This window comes from Sinocyclocheilus grahami, unplaced genomic scaffold, assembly GCF_001515645.1.
Source record: "Sinocyclocheilus grahami isolate Dianchi unplaced genomic scaffold, SAMN03320097.WGS_v1.1 scaffold320.1, whole genome shotgun sequence".
NCBI classification, from domain to species: domain Eukaryota; kingdom Metazoa; phylum Chordata; class Actinopteri; order Cypriniformes; family Cyprinidae; genus Sinocyclocheilus; species Sinocyclocheilus grahami.
Window position 1 is genome coordinate 124,308 of NW_015505499.1, and position 21,346 is coordinate 145,653.

A 21,346-nucleotide genomic window follows, 5' to 3' on the forward strand; every position below is an offset into this window, starting at 1 on the left:
TCTACAGTGATCTGAGCCAATACACCTTGCTCAAGGGCACAGTGTGTTCATGGATCATCCATTGTGGGGTTTGAACCAACAAACCCCTCATGTCGTTCCAAACCTATATAAGTTTCTTTCTTATGTTGAACACAAAAGAAGATATTCTGAAGAATTTTGAAGAACCAAACAGTTGTTTGTCACCATTGACTTCCATAATAGGGAAAGAAATACTATGGAAGTCAATGGGGACCATCATCTGTGTGATTACCATCATTCTTCAACATAAGAAAGAAACTCATACAAGTTTGGAACGGCATGAGGGTGAGTAAATTATAACAACATTTTTATTTTTGGGTGAACTATCCCTTTAAAGAGCTGAACTACTTTAAATTATGAGTAGGTTCTATTGTGGGACGCTTCAGTTTTAAAGTAAAGTAGTTTTAAGTAGTTTAAAGTAGCTTCCCCAACACCATTAAGGGCACATTGGAAACCTACATGTAATATGAGTTAAGATAACATATAGCTTCTGTAAAAAGTTAATTTCTCTAAGGGAGTGTTACAGAACAACATAAAAACATACTGTAAGACGAGTACTGAAACTTACCTTCGCACTTGTTCGTTCACTTCCTGTTTGGTCCAGTGGGGAGCTTTGATCTGAGCGTATAGCAGCAGGTGTTCCTTTGTGGTAAGGTGGTCAAACAGGACATCATACTGCATGCACACGCCCATCTCCTTACGCACATCATCTATAGATGTCTGCATATCCATCCCATACACCTCAATGGTGCCACTGGTGGGTGCAAACAACCCTGTCAGAAGTGACCTGAAACAAGAAAATACATTTTTTCAAATTAAAAAAAAAAAACTTTTTTATGCTTATTAAAACTAATAGCGTTTTTTTTTTGTTTTTTTGTTTTTTGAAGATGCAATATGCTGTTATGCTCTTACATAGTGGTGGTTTTTCCAGCTCCATTGTGACCCAGCAGAGAGGTGACATGTCCCTCATAGAAAGAAAGGTTCAGATTATCTACAGCATGCCGGTTGCCGTAGGTCTTTGTCAGGCCATAAAGTGAGACTCCAACAGGCAATCCTGAGAGGTCTTCTTCTCCATTACCCGCCAAGCTACTTTTACCTACAGGGACATAGATAAACAGAAGCAAAGATGTTAAAATATCACACAGAAATTGAAAGGATTAAAATGTATCCTACAATTACAATCTGTGTCACCTTCAAAGAAGGTACAGTGTGCAAGTATATTTGAGCAAATAGATCTGAAGCAAATCTCTCAGATGCTCAAAAGTTTGATCAGTAATATTCTATCTTTCTTTGATAGAAAATAATACTTTTATTCATAAAGGGACATTACATTGATCAAAAGAGACAGTAACGATATTTAAAGTTACAAAAATATTTTTCAAACAAATCCTGTTCTTTTGAACCTTCTATTCAAGGAGAATCCTAAAATGAAAAGGTATCACAGTTTCCACAAAAAATATGATTATATTATATTATATTATATTGTATTGTATTGTATTGTATTGTTTTGTATTGTATTGTATTATATTATAACCTGTTTTTAACATTGATAGTAAGAAGAAATGTTTCTTGATTACCAAATCAGCAAATCTGAATAATTCAGCTGTCATCACATGAATATATTACATTTTAAAATATATTCAAATATAAAACATTTATTTCAAATTGTAATGTTTCACAATATTACTGTTTTTACTGTATTTTTACAGTATTTGTATTTGTTTTCTACTGTAATGTAATAGTTAGCTACAATATAAAATGTCTTCCTCTGTTTCTACTTCAGTCTGTAATTGTTGCACCAATTCTTTACTCTAACTTGCTTGGTATTAAAAAAGTGATATGAGAAACATGAAAATAGCGCCAATACTGTATGTTTTCGAATATACAGATATGCACTCATGCAAAAGTACTTTACTGCTCAATGCTGCTACAGGCCAATCAGAATCAAGTATTTCAAAGCACTGTGTAATAATGTACCTTTGCTCTTGTCAGTGTTGTTTTGTTCGTGCATCATGTTAGTAAAGAGCAGCCCTCTGCCTATTTTCTTTGGCGTTCTGCTACAGCAGCTGAACATATCTGTCCAGAAGGACCGAGTCACTGGGAAGTACCACGGAACACCAATGCCATACTTTCCTGATTAAGAGAAAAACAGATTTATCAATAAGATTATACCTCCGCTACTAAAAATTAATATTGGTTATTTCTATCTAACCACACAAACAAAATTTGATGAGTTTCTCAACTGAGTAACTCATACACATACCTGGGAAGACCATGCGGATGTAAATCCCAATGATAAAATATACTACTGAGTCAATGAGGAGCAGCCAGCAGAGCCAACCGAAGGAGGAAGTGTCACCAGCCAGAGGAGAGATATACATGTTGCTCCACTGGATGCCTGAGGTGTAAGTACGCAATGCATTCAGTCAATGTAATTATCCCAAACAAACACTAATTACAGACAGTCTGAGGGGTTTGTGTCGGCATACCTTCTTCCTGTTTTTCATAGCGGGAAATATACTGGCTGGCGTAACTGAAGCATGTCGGAGAAAAGAGACTCTGTGGACCAAAAACAAACACTGTGAGATTTATACTACAGCTGTCAATCGATTAAAACATTTAAAAGACTAGTTCACCCAAAATCGAATTCTGTCATCATTTACTCACCATCATGTCACTTACATTACTTTCTTACAAAAGGTGAGTTGTTATAAGTAAGTCAAACTGGTTTGGAATGACATGGTGAATAAATAATTTATATTTTTTGGTGTGAACTCTTCCTTTATTCATGAATAAACTGAAGTTAAAACCATAATGCACTTAAGAATTCATTTTTAACTAAATAATGTGTATTTAATGTTTTTTGGGGGGTAAAACTACAGTCAAATATTTATCCAAATGGCTATAACAATACTGACTTGAGGTAAATTCCTGCAACAGCCTCATTTGCACAAAAACAGATCAAAACAAAGAAAATGCCAACATGGATATGCAAGTCTGCAATAATTCAACAAAACAACTTTATAACCCCACTCGTCATGGACATATTACATGTAAAGATGTTTTTGCCGCAGCCACGGCCTGCACATTAGTCCTCTGCTGGTGTTCGCATTAACATTTCTACGAATGACGCAGATTCACATTTGTGGGTGATATTTCACTTGTGGAGCTGCTATGATAATTAAATTTCACCATACAAAGAATGCAAATGACTTTTGTTAAATGTCCCGCCTGGCTTTGATTTATAAATAAATTATCCGTAAAGAATTTCTTCCTGCATTTACTGAGAAAACATGCTGTTCTTGGGACTTTTGTGCGTGTGTGAGAATATTTGGTTCCTGCAGTAATAGACATACTAAATAATGTCTAAATAAAAAATATAAAATGCAAACAGGTCCCCACCATGACAGAACAGTGTTTTAGAAATCACAAAGAATAGAATAAAAGTTATAACATCAAACTGAATGTCATTTTTTGGCAATGATGTTAAATTGCAAACTGATTTAAATGCAGTACAGACCAGAGCACTCTTCACACTGAAGGAAAGATTGTCCTCCAAGTGGATCAGCACGATGAAGGGGAAGAAACAGATGACATAGATAAGGCTGCCGCTCAGCCCGGCGATGTTGGTCTTATCGAAGAAGGAGCTGACCAGGAAGCTGATTGCAAGGACACTGAAGCCATAGTCGCAAAGGTAGAGGAAGAGCACGAAGCCATTGCTGTGAGGAAGGATGCTGCCAGCTTTCAAAATGATGGTGAGGATGATGACGGTCGCCAGCAGGAACACAGCACTTTCAATTAACCAGGCAAAGAAGTGGCTGATGGGATTGACCCCCATCATTTTCATGTACTGTGTTAAGAGTGAAAAGACTTTAGAAAGCTAATTAAAGTCGGTGGGAAAAGACAAAAAAAATATGCTTTGGTTCCATACCTCATGAAGTCGCAGTTCTCTCTCGTGGACGAGTTTTTTCACAAAGTGGGTGACAAACAGCACCCAGGAAATCATGAGAGCCATTGGGAAGGCAAAAGCAATGCTGTTGAGATACCTGAAGGGTAGAAAGATTTGAGATTAGCAGGTGGAGGGCACATTTGTTATGCAAATCACTCTATATAACTTCAAATGTTGAAGAGGAACTGATGAACTGACTAACTTATGTCACGTACCTGTTTGATTAACGTTGTAATTTAAAAGTCTAAATTGATGACCCACAGTATTGATCTTCTGCAACTACTGTAATTCAGATGTTAATTTGGTTTGCAATCCATTTTCTTTGGAAAAAGCTTGTCACTATATTGCATTCATCTTCTCATTTTAGCATCTATTAGTGTTATTTTAGTATTATGAATATAGTGCTATAGGATTTATTATATTTTCTCTTTTCATTTTAATTGTTAATTTTATTTGATTTGATTTTGCCATTTTCATTTTTGTGTTAGTTGTGTTATTTATTATTTATATTTAGCTTTAATTTATATCTATTATAGTTTTAGTATTAGTAATTTTAATACTTTAATGTGCAAAGGCAAGATTTCTCATTTTTAGATATTATTTATTTTAACTTAAGTTTTTCACCTCATATTTATATTTTATTTCAGCTGTTTTTAAAAGACCAAAAATTTGTTAAAATCATTTTCTTTCTTTTAAAAAAAAATAAAATAACAACACTGGCTTCTATCTAAAGCCTCAATCTAAAACATCTAAAGCCACCTTTACACTGCAAAAAAATAAAAATGTAATAAAATATACAAAATAATTATGATGTAATTTATGTTGATTCTCATACACAGCCAATGGAAAATTCAGTGCCATGACAACAGCTCTGATCCAGCACTTCATCTACACAGAACCAAAGCCAAACCTAAGCTTACAAAATTGTTTTGCTGCCTTGCAAGCAGTGCTGTGTTATTAAGCAAATGCAAATCTAGTATTTTTATGAAATACTAGACATTCATCCTACTAGAGTTATTTCTAGTGAACAAAACGGAGTAGATGTTCAGTGTTGGTGTGAACTGTTGATTATTTGTTCAGATGCCACCTCTTGCATGACCATCTCAGTCTTCATATGAGACGCTCAGTGTGTATGTAGGGTTTGTGCTTGTGAGACACTCACTCATCCTTGTAGTAGCAGGGATAAGGGAATGCCTGCATCTGGACTGCGGGCCCATCTATGGCTTTACCCGTCTGCATTTCGATGATGGCTCTCTCGATGCTCTCCTGCAGGTACACGAAGCCTCGGTTGTACCGCTGGGTCTTCGTTGATGACATGAAGGCATCTTTCACCCAGAAGGGATTCCGTACGCGGTCTGTGCGCATGACATTCTCGATGTTCATTCGGATGGTGTAGTCGATGTTCGGGGGCAGGCTGCTGGAGGTCTCCTCAGGAAGTTTGAAAATAATGCCTGTGAAGATGAGCAGAGCTCATGTGTATAAAAGGGAAGTGATCTGTTGTCATAGTAACCTCAAAGGCCTGCTGCTCCTCGATAACAGTGGAAATCTATATCCCAATGGAATTGAATCGAATTGCATTGAATTACAGGCTTTACAGCCCGATGGCTCTTCAGTGCCTGTGGTGTCCTCAACGAAGAGTATCACCAAACGCATGAGTGGAGTAGTCAGTTGAAGAGGGAGAAACTACAGATGGAGAGAGAGAGAGAAAATGAAATCGTATGAGAGAGAAAAAGACCAGGGCAAGGAGATTGATAAGAAAAGCAGAGGGGTTTTTGGTTAAGTGTGTGTGTGTGTGTGTGTGTGTGTGTGTGTGTGTGTGTACTCACTGGCATAGAGCTCACGGTTTTGAGCCAGTCTCTCCGCCTTCTTGTCGAGTTCATCAGTGGAGTTGAAGGCTCGGTAGCGGTCGAAGTTGACACAGGAGGAAAGGTTCATCATCAGTATGGAAAGGGTGGTGATCTGCTCCATGATAAACTTGTTTTTCTCTAAAAGGACTGTCATGTTTGCTGCAGAGAGAGTTTGAAAAACTGTTCAAGCCACTGCAGATTTAGGATAAGACTCTTGTGTATAGGAGCAATGCATCTCTGGCTCTGGCTCATGAGTTGTCAAATGCTCGGCTGTAATACTCCATTCGGACAGGGATAGTTTTCCCAGAGGAGGTTAGGTAAATTTGTGTCTCACAGACATAAGCTCTATTCTGAGAGTAATTATTTCTCAGGGAGACATGATTTCAGCATTTACAGATGGTTGTCTGTGATTTAATTGCATGTGAACCATTAATGTCTGTTTTTGCTCCCCATTGCTAACAGTTTATATACAAACTCCAGGGTCCTGTGATTATTTAATTAGTTAATCTGAATTTACAAGAAAGAATTAATAGTAAAAACTATTTTTTATATAAAACTATTAATAAATAAATATTTATTTATTCAGTCATAATATTAATACATATACACATTCTTTTAATGTACAGTATTTTGGAAGCCACAGTTGAATTACGGTTCCTGCCACAATTGAGAAACAAATATGAATCTTTAAATTATAAAAATAATGAGAAACTCTATCATAATTATGGGTTAACATGCTACAGTATATTATTTAGAAAAAATTAGTGCTGTCAACCGATTAATCGCATCCAAAATAAAAGTTTTTGTTTACATAATATATGTGTGTGTACTGTGTATATTTATTATGTGTGTGTACTGTGTATATTTATTATGTATATATAAATACACACACATGCATGTATATATTTAAGAAAAATATGTTAAGTTTATACATTTAAAATATTTATATATAATATCAATTATATGAATATAAATATATACATGGAAATATTTTCAAAATATATACTGTATGTGTGTGTATTTATATATACATAATAAATATACACAGTACACATACATATATTATGTAAACAAAAACTTTTATTTTGGATGCGATTAATCACGATTAATCGTTTGACAGCACTAGAAAAAGCACATCATTATTAAATGCAAAACTTTCTCATGATAATGACTTAGTAACTTGTAATAATGCGAATTTTCTCATAAAAATTACTTTGTTTCTCATAAATACTAGAAATGTTCTCGCTATAATAACATCTCCTAATAATGAGATACTTGTAATAATAATGCTGCATCCCCATGATGCAAGCATTGCATGTACTGTTACTTACAGAATTGGTTGAGAGTTGCACTCATTTGTGCAACATCAATGCCGGTCTGAGTCTGAATGAAGTTTTGGACGAAAGGATTGCTCAGAGAATTCTGTGAAGAGTAGTTTGATAAGAGAGCACTTAATGCAGCAGAGGGGGAAAAAATAAATAAATCAAATAAAAAGTGTTTATTTAATTTTCTCTTGACTGAATACCTGAAGTATTGGCAAGGTTTTTGTCAGGATGTTGGCAGACTGCATCACATATGACGATGACTCTATCCACTCAGACGCATAAAGCTTTAGATCACCAAACTGGTGCAGTGTAGAATTTGACTGCAAGAAAGAAGGAAATGTTTTGTTACCAAAAAAAAACACCAAATATTACAAGAAGACACTACCCATCTATATCTTAAAATGAGAATCGATATGACTATAGATGGGGGTCAGAAGTCCAGATTTATGCTGCAGTCTATCCCAAGTCAGAAGCGGGATATTCCTATATACGTTATCTTTGCAGGTATCTGATTCTCTGCAAATACGTCTCCTAGCAACTGTGGAGAATAAATGACGTTGTACAATGTTAACTGTACAATTACCAACAGAGAAGGTCATTTACTATGTTTTACACACCTGCCTCTGTAGGAACTTTTGTTTGATTCAAGTAAACTACACTTTTCCCTTGGTGTTGCCATGTTTAATTTCAAACGTTCATCAGTTTTTTTTTCAAGGCAGAAAATTGGAAATTCAAACTTTTGAAATAAGAACGTAACACATATGTAAAAGTAGTCCAAACTGTATCCAATTACACATTTTTGCTTTTTACATGCATGCAAAAATTATCTCTTTGTCAAAAATCAGCGAAAGTGTAAATGTGGCCTACATGCTAAATATTTATTCGTAAGATGTTTTAAACCAGCACCTTTCTCATGAGCTCTCTCGTCACTGGTGTGTCTGGTGAGTACAAGACCTGTCCTAACAGCATGGGTTTGAGGAAGGCCCAGGCAACCGCACCACCTGTAGTGTTCACCATATCCAAGTAGAGGTTCATACAGAAGGGACCTGGACATAAGCAGTATATTAATTAAGCCTGACCACGGCACTTCATCAAACTGAACTCAATATGCTGTAAGCAGATTCTTGACAGGTCATTATCATAATGTTTTAGTGCACATTTAGCTGTGTTCTGAGAATATGCGTTCATACTAGCATCGGGTGGGATTTTGAACTTCTTAATCAGCTCTTCTCTTTTGTGGTCCGTCTGGACAGAAGGATCAGTCTCGGTTACGATAGGAACTTTTGCAATGGCGAACAGCGTCAGGATGCCGTTTTTGCATAAGGCACGAGCAATGGTACTAAAGGTGGCCCTGCTAGACATGGTGGACCGCTTTCCCCTCACCAGCTGTGGGAAGGAGAATACAAAGACAGGTTTTATTTAAAAATAAAATAAAATAAAATAATAAAATAAATAAAACTTACACTGTGGAACTCTTGGTCGGCCACCAGGTTTAGTTCTCCAATGTTTGTCAGGTATTCCTGCAGTTTGTTAAGGGCAGGTACCAGTTTGTGCATCATGTCCGTCAAAAACTTGATCATCTCTAGCATGATTGCCACCAAATCCTGAATTTCTTTGGACAACACCAGCTGCAACAAAATGTCCCAAGGTTACGACAGACAGCAGCAATGTAATGTATATTGCATAATATAGTTATTTGTTCTGGAACTTGAACAGAAAATGGTTTATATACATTAAAATATAAAAGTGGCAATGTCTATGGCTCGATAATCCAGTCAATTACACACTTAAACACTTTTGAATTAAATAATTAAAAAATATATATTATTTAATTTTATTTTAAACTTAATGGAAGCAAACCAAAGATTATAATAGATGGTTTTTCATTACAAACAAACGGTACAGCAAAATCTTGAATGGCTAACAGTGAGCTCAGGCTGCCCCAGCCCCAATCTAACCGTAAATGAGAAAACTCCATAATAATAATTGCATAAAAAGCAAGCATTATTATTTATTTCATTGTAACTATATGCAAAACTTTTCTTTTATTTAATTTCACTGGATGTACAATACATACAATACATTCTGTGCTCATCTCTTTACCCTGAATAAAGCCGCCTTCGTGTCCACATGGCGTAGAAAGAGAACCGTGATGCTGTACCATTCACCTGACAGTTCACAGAAGGTGCTGAAGATCTCCTGCCCTGCAGGGTCCAGTTGCAAAGACGAGGGGTCCGAGCACTGGTGCAGGTTTGCCAACCATGCCAAGATCTGTGAAGAGGAGAGAGATGACAAACAAAACACATGACAATAAATTTGCACTCTACAAGACTTCACACTGGTGAGAGACAGAGATATTTGTTACTAAAGCGTATTGCGCTCAACACTCTGTGAGCAAGCAAAAGACAACAATGGCAATGAAAATGCTCAAAGTTGTTTAGGTAGGATGGGGGAAAACTCCTTGGGAGGAACCAAGACTTCCTCAGAATAAAGTGTGATTCAATTTATTTTCATTTCTGTCTCACACTGTGTGTGAAGCCATGATCACATCTTTTGAGCCCCTCTGATGTGTGCATGAGTTGTGGTGTACCTGCATGTTGCTGCTGGGTAGAGGGTAATCTAATAGAGACTGAAGAATGTGAGGTGGAAAGTTGGTATACCGCTCGACATCCTGAACAAACAGTGTGGTATTTTTCAGCAGCTCTGAAACTTTCACTTCAGCTGTCGAAAAGCAAGACAAAAGACAAGTGAGAGAGCAGACATGCACGCATGACAAGGTTGAAAAAGACTGATTGGACCACCGTCTGATAGCTAAGGAACACTTGTGTTTCCACAGTACTTTTGAAAGAGGCGACAGCGATACGTACCTGGAGATGAAATATTGATATTAAGATTTTTCAGAGTTGAGACGTTGAAGCCCACAATTTGAGAGAGAGTTGATGTCCTTTATAAAAAAGAGTGAGAGAAGAGACAGCGATTAAAACCATGAAAAGTATTCCTAGACAAACTGTTTGAAATGTTTCAACATTATTTATATAAATATAAATATGTATATATTTATCTACATATTATTTATTTAAAAAGTATTTTTATATATATATATATACAATATTATGACAATACAAGTATTGTCATAAATATTATAATAATACATTAAATGGAAAACAGTAATAAACTGTAACATTTAATTTCATTCTTATATTTTGTACATTTATTTTAACTAAAAAAAACTTAAACACCTGATTAATTTTTTGATGAAGATGAAGAAGTGGAGAAAAAAATTGATTGAATACACTGCACCATTGTTTTTTGTGCAAATAAAAAAATAGCTACTTTTTTTAGTATTTATCTACTTTCACTCAACTAAAAATATAAGTAGCACAGCAACTTTTAGTAAGTTACTCCCCAACACTACTGAACATACATAGTACAAGCTACAACAACAAGGTTGAAGGTCATTATAGAAAGCAGTACCAGTCCACTTCAGTGTTGTAAGTGTTAGGGTCTCCAATGAATGTCTGGAAAATCAGATCATAGATGTCGGTGGTTTGGTTCACCAGGTTGGTTGTGAGCACATGGAAGGCCTGAACTGCGGGAACAACAGTGTCGCATAGCACTCTGGGACCCAGAGGCAGAACCTGGGTGATCAGCTGCACAGAAGCCATGTTTTCCAGAGCACACACCTACGTTATCATAAAAGAAGTTGGCTTCAGAATACTTGAAATATAGGATATGAGTCATATGGCCTAATAATTTGTCATTTTCTGTTCTCTTTACAACTTGGAATGAGCATAGCAATAATAACAAGATGGTAATTCTTGCTGGCATATGCTTTTAAAAAATCACTTTTTGTGTCTAAACCATCAAAAATCTCACCTTAGTTAACAGGTGGTCCAGTATCATGCCCAAACTCTCATTTGCCCAGCTGGCTGAGCCTAATTCAAAAGTGGTGTTTAGCACTTGCAGTAGAAGATGCAGATTTTCTGCAGAGAGGCAAGAGAAATGGAAGAGGGAAAACAAAGATCAAGCTTTTGCAGAGCTAAAGTAACTTAAATGCCCTAAAGGCATCATTACTTGCACCTAACTCCACTTTCAGGCCAACCTCACAGTGCAGCAAGCGGCAAATGATCTAGCAAAGAATCCCCCCTTAGAAAAGAGACATTGAAAGCTTTATGGTGCTCTGTGCTGATTTAGATCTGACAGCTCTTACGTGTGCAACACCTTAAGCAATATAAAAGATCAGACAGTTATGAGGGAAATTAAATGCTCAACAAGAAAATTAAAGAAAATTAAAGAAATATTAAAGAAAATATAAAGCAAACTGAGAGGCTTGAAAAGCAGCTTATCAATTTAAACGAGGGAGTGCTGCAGACAAAGAAATTGGGGAATAAAAACTGTGGATCTCCAGAGGGAAAAAAATGGTGCACTCTGGAGCACAGCACGATGATATGTTTTAAAGTTAACTCTTGAAAAGGATAGTTCATCTAGAAATTAAAATTATTCACTCAAAGTACTTTTGTCTTGTTGTCTTGTTTCAGAAAAGAAAGTAATATTTGACACTTTCAGACCATACATTATCTCTTAATTAGGTTTATAATTTTATCCCAATGTTAAATTATTTTCTTGCTTAAAGCACAAACATCACTACATTTAGTTAAATCTATGCCTAAAAAAACTATTTGAATACATTTAAGGATTTATAGTAAAATAATACTTGCATACAGGTTTGGAATGACACAAGAAAGAGTAAATAATGACCTTTACATTTTTGGGGTGACCTACTCGTTTAAATAGACTGGGCTGATAATATAAAAGAGAGTATGGGGTAGGAAAAAGAAACATTTGCTATTTTAAAGAGCACAGGCACTGTAAAAGGCTTTCTCATACTCAGTCTGGCCACATGCCTCCTGGCTGAATATTGCAGAAAGCAGACTTCAAACCTGCCATTTACTGCACTGCTATGAAAAGCACCAAATCTTTGCAATGTCACAAACATAAAGCAACATACTTTGTTTAATGTCTGTGGGGATTACTAAGAGCAATTTATTTCGAGGGAGAACCTGGAGTCTGCCACATTTACTGTGCACATGCATCTTGTTCTTGAGCTAAATAAATGTAAATTATGCAAAGAAATAATTATGTATTCACACGGCTGAATGCAAAATACTTATACACGCTATATGCAACTGTGGGAACAAAAGATCGTGGAAATAAAACCCCTGAATGAACAGTGTTATAGGTCAGTAGATCTTGCAAGATGATTTATGTACCTTGGGATTCGTTGGCCAGACTTCTCATGATGGACTTAATAAGAGAAGAATATGGCAGGTCTTCTGGAAGGCTATTAGCGAGGTTTGTCAACAGCACAGGCAGCCTATGTAAACAGAGAAAAGTTTAATTAACTAACAAAAAGTTGCTCTTTCTGCTGGGTTAGCTTAATCATAATGTACTACTATGGATTATGATCATTTATTTTCATGACCCCAAGACTGTGTTCTTTTCAGAGTCATAAACTATGTTTCTCTGAAGAAGTAAGCAATTATGCAGGGTAAATGGGTGGCTGAAATTATGGGAGCGAAGTAATAGCCATGCATTGAACAAGAAAAAGAAATGAAAAACTGTGCCTAGTTATGAGCTTATAACCAGGAACCAGCCTTGGGAGCACAACCTCAAAGAAACTCACTTGTCGGTCCAGTTAGTGTCATTCATCCCCAGCAGATGGCCGATATTCATGCTAGAAGCCCCCAGCACTATTTTGGCGAGTTCAGACTCCACATTGCTGCTATTGCCCAGCGAGATGAGATTTTGGATGGTGTGCAGCAGCTGCTGGGTAATAACAGCTGTTTGGGTGAAAGGGTTTTGGTCTGCTTGGATGATCATTAGGATTGTCTTAAGGGTCTGCACTAGTTCACCTATAATGGTGCTGGAGGAATTTGTGTTCATGTTGTGCACCAAGGCCAGAAGAATGTTGATAGAACTGGCTACTTGAGATACTGCCCCACTGACATCCCCAAAGGTGCTGGTGTCATTAAGAACAAAAGACATTGTCTCCATTAGGTTGAGTGTGATATTGATGTATGGCCGTCCCTCAACAGGCATTATCGAGTATATGGAAGATGCAACCTCACTTAAAGAGTTCACTGCTTGTGAGATTTGGATAGGGGAACCGGATAACATAAGGCCCTCGTAGAGACTCATGGACACTTGATTAGACACGGTCATCAAGATGTAAACAAGGCCATCTGGAGTCATATGCATGGATGTCGGATCATAAGTAATGTTTAGAGAGTTAAGAAGAGACTGTGTAACCAGCTGGGAGATTTCTGGGAAGTGGGATGTAATTTCCGCAGTGTTGGATACTCTCGAGAGGGCAGTGAATAGAGCTGATTTGATAGCAAAGAGGTACATGTGTGTTTCCTTGGGGAGAACGACAACCATCTGATTGAACGTCTGGGTCAAAAGCATCTCCCTCTCAGCACCGCTGCTCAGGCTATAGTTTGACATGGAGAGGTTGAATAGGATGTGGGTGGCCATGGCACTGCTAAGGATGAGGGGATGGGTGACCTCTTGAACAGATTGTCCATTCGGAAGAGCTGTGATATTCGAGAGGGCAAGGACATGGTTTAGGGAGTTAGAAATCATGCTGGTGGACATCATGACTTTTTCAATGTCTCCGGGATATGCCTCGAGCAGTGCAAAGGCTTGCAGCATTTGTCCAGATATGTTGAAATACACAGCTATCTCTCCAAAGGGAAGTGAGTCGAAGGCTTCTGCAGTTTGATCCTTGGCTGACAAATAGGATGCTACGCTCATCTGCGACCCTGGACTGGAAAACGAGCCAATTATGTTTTGGAGAATACCAGTGACCTGAGGGCTGATGTCCTTGATTTCCTCAAAGTTCTCGGTAAGGATGTTGTTGAGCACCGTGAGGAACTGGATTGCAGTGTCGGTGCCATTTCCACCCTGTAAGGTGATATTTGACACCAAAGCTTGAAGTTGTTGGGCCATGTGCTCGGTTCTTTGCGCAATGTTCAGAGGTGGCTGGTCGGATAGCACCATGGCCACGTCAATTGTTCTTCCTAGGCTCTCAGCAAATTTCTTTACATTATCAAGGTCCTGCAAATTCCACCCATCATTTCCGATGTCCATGAACATCTCCAGGAACTGCTGTCCATTGCTAGGGAGTGTCAAGTAAGACAGCACATTCAGAGCTGTGTCAATGGTTTCCTCCTGACTTGTGTTTCCAGTCATTTCACTCAAATAACCCTTCAGGATGACACCCAAGTCTGGATTTGCAAAGAAAACATGAATAGTCTCCAGAATTTCAGTCGATGTGGGTGGAATGGATAGAACTTCAAGCAAGGCTTGGTAGTCGATGACAAGAAGGTCAAGGAAGTCATCCACTGGCTCTCTCTGTACTTCGCTAGCAATTCTTCTGGCATTTCTTGTGTGGGACACAAGACCTTGCAGGTTCTGTCCCTGAGCAATTTGCATTTTAAGTGGGGTTAGATATTGTTCCACAGGGTCGAAGAGGTCACTGGTTAGTTTGATCTGTTTCAGCATGTACAAAACATTCCCCGAAAGGTCAATAAAGGTTTTTGAGAGACACGGCAGTGGCATCTTAGTTAGGGCATCTCTTACTATATCGTATAGCTTGCGCAGGATCTCCAAGACCAAATTTAGTCCAGTATCTTGAGTAGTGTACAGCCAGTTGAAAAAATCAACAGTTTTCCATAGGGTGCCACTTGTTTCTTCCAAATACAGAACTTGCTGCATTATTCCATAAAGGGTGGGCCAGTTGCCCAGCAATCCCGTACCAATGATTTGTTGTATAACCTCTTTTATTAAACTGTCAACTGTGCTTCCATTGGGGTTCATAAATATGTCTCCACCCAGGATGTAATTAATGGTTTCCTTTGTAAAATTCATTCCGGTAAGCGTGATCTCCAGAGCTTGCATGATGATCTGAGGGCTTACAGTTGAGTTCTGAAGGAGATTGCCATTCTGTAGGATGACCTCTATAGTTTTTCCAATTGCCTCGATGTATGGCGTCATCCAGGGAGCTTCTGTCTTAATTTGCTCCAGAGCCATTTGTACTGAGGAGAGGCTAATAATGAATGAGACAAATTAGTATCGCATGTTCACAAAAAAGTTACAAAATAAAAATAAATAGCTGGATTAAATAATGTACTGTTATGCATATATGTGATAGATTATAAACCATTACAGTCCAAGATACTTAAACGTAGAGTTGATGGGCCCATTTATGAATCGGTCATATGAATATAAGACGTCTACAAATTTTAAACTGGATTACTTATATTTAAAGCAGCAAAACATTATTCCATATTTAATCTTGATTTTGCTCTCCATTTCAGCGGGTACTCATATTATATTAATAGAACTGTATAGTTATAATAGACTTAGAGACAATTTCCATCATGTTCAATGATCTACAGCGGGTACAGAAATGTTCCTGCAGTCTTACGTGATTGATTCGCCCAGATATGCGCAAATGCATAATTTGATTCCTATCAGTAGTCAGTTCATTACAGGGATGAGCACATAAAGCAGAATCAATTTAAGAGCAGGGAGAAAGAGATAACAGAATAATAGAAACTACTTTATCTGCTCAAACCTGTTTGGAAGCAAGGGAGTCAAACTGAATAAATCAACCTTAATGCAAATTTAACTACTCTTACTTAATTTGTTTGCATGATTCCAACCCCTGGTCCTTATGGTTAATAAATGCAAATCTCTTGGCAAATTTGAGAAGGTATTTCAGTAATATAATCGGCTCGTTATAATGTCGAGGTATAATGGGCGTATGAGTGCGAGCAAAATTGCTGCACGCTTTTGTTGCCGGCAATTTAGTCAAGCTATAGCCTACAGTTTGAAAAAAAATGGTAAAAAGCTCAATAGCATTTATCTTTATAAAAGATCTTTCACTGTTATAAGACTGCCATTTGTTTGCTGTCATGTAATATGACTTGGGTCAAGTATCACGGTAAGAATATATGATAGTGTAAAAATTACTCCAGCGCATTAATACCTTTGGTACAGCTGCATCTGGAGTAGCTGGACATTCCAGTCAGCCTGGTTTGTTATTTCTAGCACTGAGAGGTTGTATAGCATTGAAGTGTAATGCAACAGGACTTCTGTAAGGTGATTGACAGCAAAGGTACTGTTCAGGATCGCCCCATAGAAAGTCTCCAGTGACTCGGCCATCATTCCTGCAGTGGCGTTTATCCATAGAGGGTTCACTGCCATTCCCTGTTTAGAAACAGAGGGACAAAGTCTAAATCAGTCTTTAGTGCACACTACCATCTAGTGGTGACATATGACAGTTGCATTTGAGAGCCATAAAAAAGGCTACTATAAAACTGGAACTTATTGTCTCACTGTCATATTAAAGGCTGGAGCTGGTTTATTGTAGGCTGCTATAACTGGCAGTAGGCTGATGTTACACCACAAAGCAACAGTGTCTTCACTTATTCCAGCACCAGCTCTGACATCCTGCCATATTTGCTGCATGTAGCTGCAGTTCAGGCTCTGACCCTCCAAACCAGCCTGAGGGGTGAGGATATAAAATAAAAACATTATCACAAAAGCCTAACACACATGGAGAGATTAGACAGGATGGTACTGAATTGTTTTGTTTTTTTCTCTTTTACAATTCACTATTTAATTCTGGAGTCAAAAAGTCATCACATTTAAAGAGAGCTTGTGAATGCAAGAAAAACAAAACACAGAGTTTGTCAGGATGGCAAAAAGTTTGGGCCATAGTTTTTACGTTGCGCCCAGGGGAAGGGGAGGGGAACCCATCCATGATCTCATTTTATGCCTTGTGAATACAAGTGATGTGATCATTGATACTATCATAGACAAAGCATTCACTGAACATGTAGCAGAGAAGTAGAGATATATAACTCCTGCCAGGATCTGAGCATCTGTTGTGAAAGGAAACCAAATTCTCTCTAGGGATGAAAAGTAGCACCTATGCTCGCAAGCTAATGGCTAGCTGTTTATCTGTGATTTTATACAGTTCTTGGCACACTGAGTGGGCCTTTTGGGCCAAGGTTGTTGTATTCATTTCAGAAAAAATGTCAGAACATTTCACAAATACATTTATTAATGATGCCTGTGGCTGTTTGGAAACACACAAAAATCTAATTAACAACTAACACCAGGTTATGCAAGATCCAACCTCCTCAATGCCTGATCAAAAACACAGTGCGTTACTAGGATATTGTGTCCTTACTAATAAAAATAAATTTTCTTAAGCTAGTGCTAGGGTAACCTTTCAAATTCACATTTTTTGTGGTTTCAGTTACTCTTCGGTTAGCATAACAGGTAGCAATGAGAGTACTCAAAAAAAGTTTTCTCAACCAATTAAATTTTGAATTCAAGATCAAAATCAAGTAATTTGGCTAGTGGGATGCCATCTTAAAGGGAACCACTGTAAAACAACTGATCATACATACAACTTTCCATTTCGATTTTACACTGTCATGCTTACATAATGACAGTCTTTTTTCTACTGTAACTAAGGACTTCAGCTATTTTAAGCTGAAGCCACAACAAACACATTGTAGGTGTCTGAGAACATAGTATCATGCACATGACTTTGATATTGATTGGGTATGTGTCATAAATGAGAATGTCAATCATTTCTCAACAAGCTTCAGTGGCATTATATAGAAATTCCAGCTCACCAACCCTCAATTATATATAGCAAAACCCTGCATTCTTTACATTGTTTCAGAAAGGTCTGTATACGTATCTTAACAGTCCACCACATCAGTAGATAGGAATGTTGTTCTAACCTGCAGAGCAGCTTCTGCAGTTGACACAAGGGCCTGTAGCAATCCACCAACAAAGGACTGAGCAGTGAAACTGCTTGTGTTCGTAACATGAACAATGCCTGGCAAAAGGCTGGACAATGGCTGCTGGAGGACATGGAGGAGCTCTGAGGAGAAGAAAGCACTTACATTAGATGCATACAGTTCAGATCTGAAAGACTGTACGAAACATGAATGCCTACCCTTCAATACTTTTGCAGCTGTATTCAACAGTAAGGCTTTGCTTTTCTCACCTGTTTGTGCCTGCATGTTGTGAGCACTGTTGACAATGGCTTGTTGAATTGTGGACACGACAGACGGCAATGAATCCCACATAGGAGTACCTTTGAAGGTTGAAAACAGAGCAACCAACATCTTCTCCAACCTGTTGTTCAACAAACACAGTCAGATTAACATTCAAAACTGAGAGACAATAAGAAATAAATCTATTTTTAATATGTACGCTCATTGGTTTTATTCCCAGGGCATGCATTAAAAATGTATATATAGCTTAAATGCAATGTAAGTCGCATTGGAAAAAGGCATACTGCCAAATGCAAAAAATGCATTTTTTGAAAACAAATGTGAAAAGAACAAAAGCTTGTCAGATCTTCAGCGTGAGAAATAGACCGGCCCAACAACTACTGTATCAGTGTTCATTTTAAAGTTGTCAAAGTTGCCAGAGAATCTGAGTATTATGGCCACATGGACTCTCTATGATTCTCTTGACTATATAAATGAAGCTTACTTGTCAAAGGTCAGCTGGTCAGCACTCCCGGAAAGGATCTGGACCAGAACGCCTACGCATTCTGTGACAGTCTGGGTGGACTCATTCATGAATGGTGACATAGAGCCCAGAAAGACTGCAAGCTGTAGCATCACAAAAAAGTTGAATGCTCGATACAAGTATACATAACACATTTATATTTGTGTGTGTATGAATTGTATTTATTTGTGCAATAAATCAACACATATCATAATATGGTAACATTTTCTTGTCAAAAGATTTGATGGTTGTGAAGGAGCTGTCAATTACAGGCCTTTGAGAAATAAAAGCAACTTACCTGTTCTGTTATTTCATTTAGGCTGCCAAGACTGAAGTTGCCTAGGTTATGCCACATGTTTGTATATCCTAAGAAAAATATTTAGTACATATATCTATGACATCTTGATATAGAAATAATGGTTTAAATAGTTTTACTAATATATGGCCACACTAACAAACTGTTTTATAATGAATCCCGATTACCAACAAACACCATACAGTGAACTTGCCTTCATTTGAGTTTAGAATATACTCTGTGACCTTGAGAATCACAGATATGAAGGGCTGAGCAGTGTTGTTTGATGGCAGTGAATTCTGAAGCTCTCTCATCACATTCACAATGCTGAAAACGAAAAAGAAACACCAACTGTCATTACCTGTGCATACACAAATATATTTACTGCATTTACACTAAAATTCAAAAGATTGGGGTCCGCTTTTGAAAGTCTCACCAAGGCTGCATTTATTTAATCTAAAAGGCTAAAACAGTAATACTGTGAAATATTAATACAATTCAAAATAGCTGGTCTTTTTTAATATATTTTATAATTTTGTAATTGTGAAATATGTTTCTGGTAAAGCTGAATACAGCAGCTGTTGTTCCAGTTTTCAGTGTCACATAATCATTCAGAAATCATATGTAGATTTGATGCACAAAAACATTTCTTGTTATTATTAATGTTGAAAACTGTTGTGCTGCTCAATATTTTTTGTGTAAACAGTGATAAATTTCATACATTTTTGTCAGCATTTATTATGAATAGAAAGTTCAAAAGAATAGCATTTATTTAGAATAGAAAACTTCTAAATAAATATTATAAATTACTTTAGTCTAAGTAATATTATAAATTACTTTACTGTAATTTTTTATTAATTTAATGCATCCTGGCTAAAAGTATTAATTTATGTATTTTTAAAAACAATCTTACTGACCCTTAATTTTTAATGATAGTTTAGGGATGGATAGATGGATAAATGGACAGATCTCTTTGTTTTTCACTATCTACTGTATATTTATAGTGACATAGTGACATAGTGACATGTGGCCAAGTATGGTGACCCATACTTGGAATTTGTGCTCTGCATTTAACCCATCCAAAGTGCACACACACAGCAGTGAACACACACACACCGTGAACACACACCCGGAGCAGTGGGATAGATCTCCTTGTCTATATATACATAAGCCTCTAAGGGCAGTTTGAAATTTTCTTCTAAAATTAGCATTTTTATTAGGCTTCTATGTGTAGTTTCAGTAATTTCCCTTTAATGGCAATGAATAGGTTCGTTAGATTGCCATTTAAATGAAATAACTGGACATAAAAATAGGAGCCTGATAAAAATGCTCATTTTAGAAGAAATTTTCAAACGGAACTTAGAGGCTTTTGCATTTGAACTCTTCATATATATATATATATATATATATATATATATATATATACTGTATATATATATATATACATACACACACACACACACATACACACATATGTGTGTATACAAAAATATATAGTCTATACTTACACTTCATTCCATTTGTCTGGTCCAGCAGATTGGGAGATGGTCTGCAAATACGTTAAAATGCTGTTTTTCATTGGAACCAACACCTCAGCAACCTCTGCTGGCAAAAGGCCATGAATAGCTCCCCCTACCATCTGGATAGTCTCCTGTGTGAGGTGGTTAGCCTGCATGTAGTATATATTGGGGTTCAGGATCAGCTGAAGTGAACCATTAAAAGCACCAAAAATATTGTTAACCACATCCTGAGGTAGAGCTCCAGTTTCATTTGAAATACTCTCCAGAACTACTCTGACAGCACTAATGATGGCTTCTGTGAAGTTTTCACTTTGGAGACCACCATCAGTGCTAGCCACCTGTAGAGCGTAGGTTAGTCTCTGAGACAACTGTTCAGCAACAGCCAGGAAGGCTTTGTCCTCAGGGGAGAGTAGGGGGGCCATGGCTTGCAAAAGTTGGTCAAGATTCACCCCAGCTGCAGCAAGATCTACAGAGCTAACGTTCCCCTGGAAGATTGCAGCAAGTGCCATTGTCAGTTGTTGGTTAATGATAAAGTCCTTTGTCAAGTTGCCTTCATTTGAGCTCAGAAGGTTTTCTGTGACCTTGATTATCATTGATATGATGGGCTGAGCTGTGTTGTTTGATGGTAGGGAATTCTGAAGCTCTGTCATCACATTTACAATGCTAAAAAAAGGGAAAATAACATCAGTGCAACTGTCATCTCTCTTCCAAATATACATACAATACATATATTAAAATGTAATTAGAAAGCAAGAACGAAACAGAGAGAAAGAACAATATGCAAA

General features: G+C 37.3%; 1 protein-coding gene across 1 annotated transcript in view; it reads right to left on the reverse strand.

Annotated features, from left to right (window-relative positions):
• LOC107602131 (uncharacterized) overlaps positions 1–21,346 on the reverse strand; it is a 63,584-nt gene that overhangs the window by 23,428 nt on the left and 18,810 nt on the right. The window contains exons 19-47 of the mRNA XM_016294542.1: positions 20,550–21,224; positions 19,256–19,368; positions 19,045–19,112; positions 18,729–18,850; positions 18,235–18,365; positions 17,966–18,108; positions 16,542–16,709; positions 16,192–16,412; positions 12,823–15,246; positions 12,410–12,513; positions 11,016–11,122; positions 10,614–10,822; positions 10,007–10,083; positions 9,730–9,860; positions 9,243–9,410; positions 8,603–8,767; positions 8,330–8,525; positions 8,046–8,185; positions 7,340–7,459; positions 7,146–7,236; positions 5,794–5,973; positions 5,130–5,418; positions 3,950–4,064; positions 3,539–3,868; positions 2,508–2,577; positions 2,282–2,416; positions 1,996–2,151; positions 931–1,114; positions 587–805 (exon numbers count right to left, since the gene is read on the reverse strand). Of these exons, the coding sequence (XP_016150028.1) occupies positions 587–805; positions 931–1,114; positions 1,996–2,151; positions 2,282–2,416; positions 2,508–2,577; positions 3,539–3,868; positions 3,950–4,064; positions 5,130–5,418; positions 5,794–5,973; positions 7,146–7,236; positions 7,340–7,459; positions 8,046–8,185; positions 8,330–8,525; positions 8,603–8,767; positions 9,243–9,410; positions 9,730–9,860; positions 10,007–10,083; positions 10,614–10,822; positions 11,016–11,122; positions 12,410–12,513; positions 12,823–15,246; positions 16,192–16,412; positions 16,542–16,709; positions 17,966–18,108; positions 18,235–18,365; positions 18,729–18,850; positions 19,045–19,112; positions 19,256–19,368; positions 20,550–21,224 (7,251 nt within the window). The remainder of the gene's footprint in view (positions 1–586; positions 806–930; positions 1,115–1,995; positions 2,152–2,281; positions 2,417–2,507; positions 2,578–3,538; positions 3,869–3,949; positions 4,065–5,129; positions 5,419–5,793; positions 5,974–7,145; positions 7,237–7,339; positions 7,460–8,045; positions 8,186–8,329; positions 8,526–8,602; positions 8,768–9,242; positions 9,411–9,729; positions 9,861–10,006; positions 10,084–10,613; positions 10,823–11,015; positions 11,123–12,409; positions 12,514–12,822; positions 15,247–16,191; positions 16,413–16,541; positions 16,710–17,965; positions 18,109–18,234; positions 18,366–18,728; positions 18,851–19,044; positions 19,113–19,255; positions 19,369–20,549; positions 21,225–21,346) is intronic.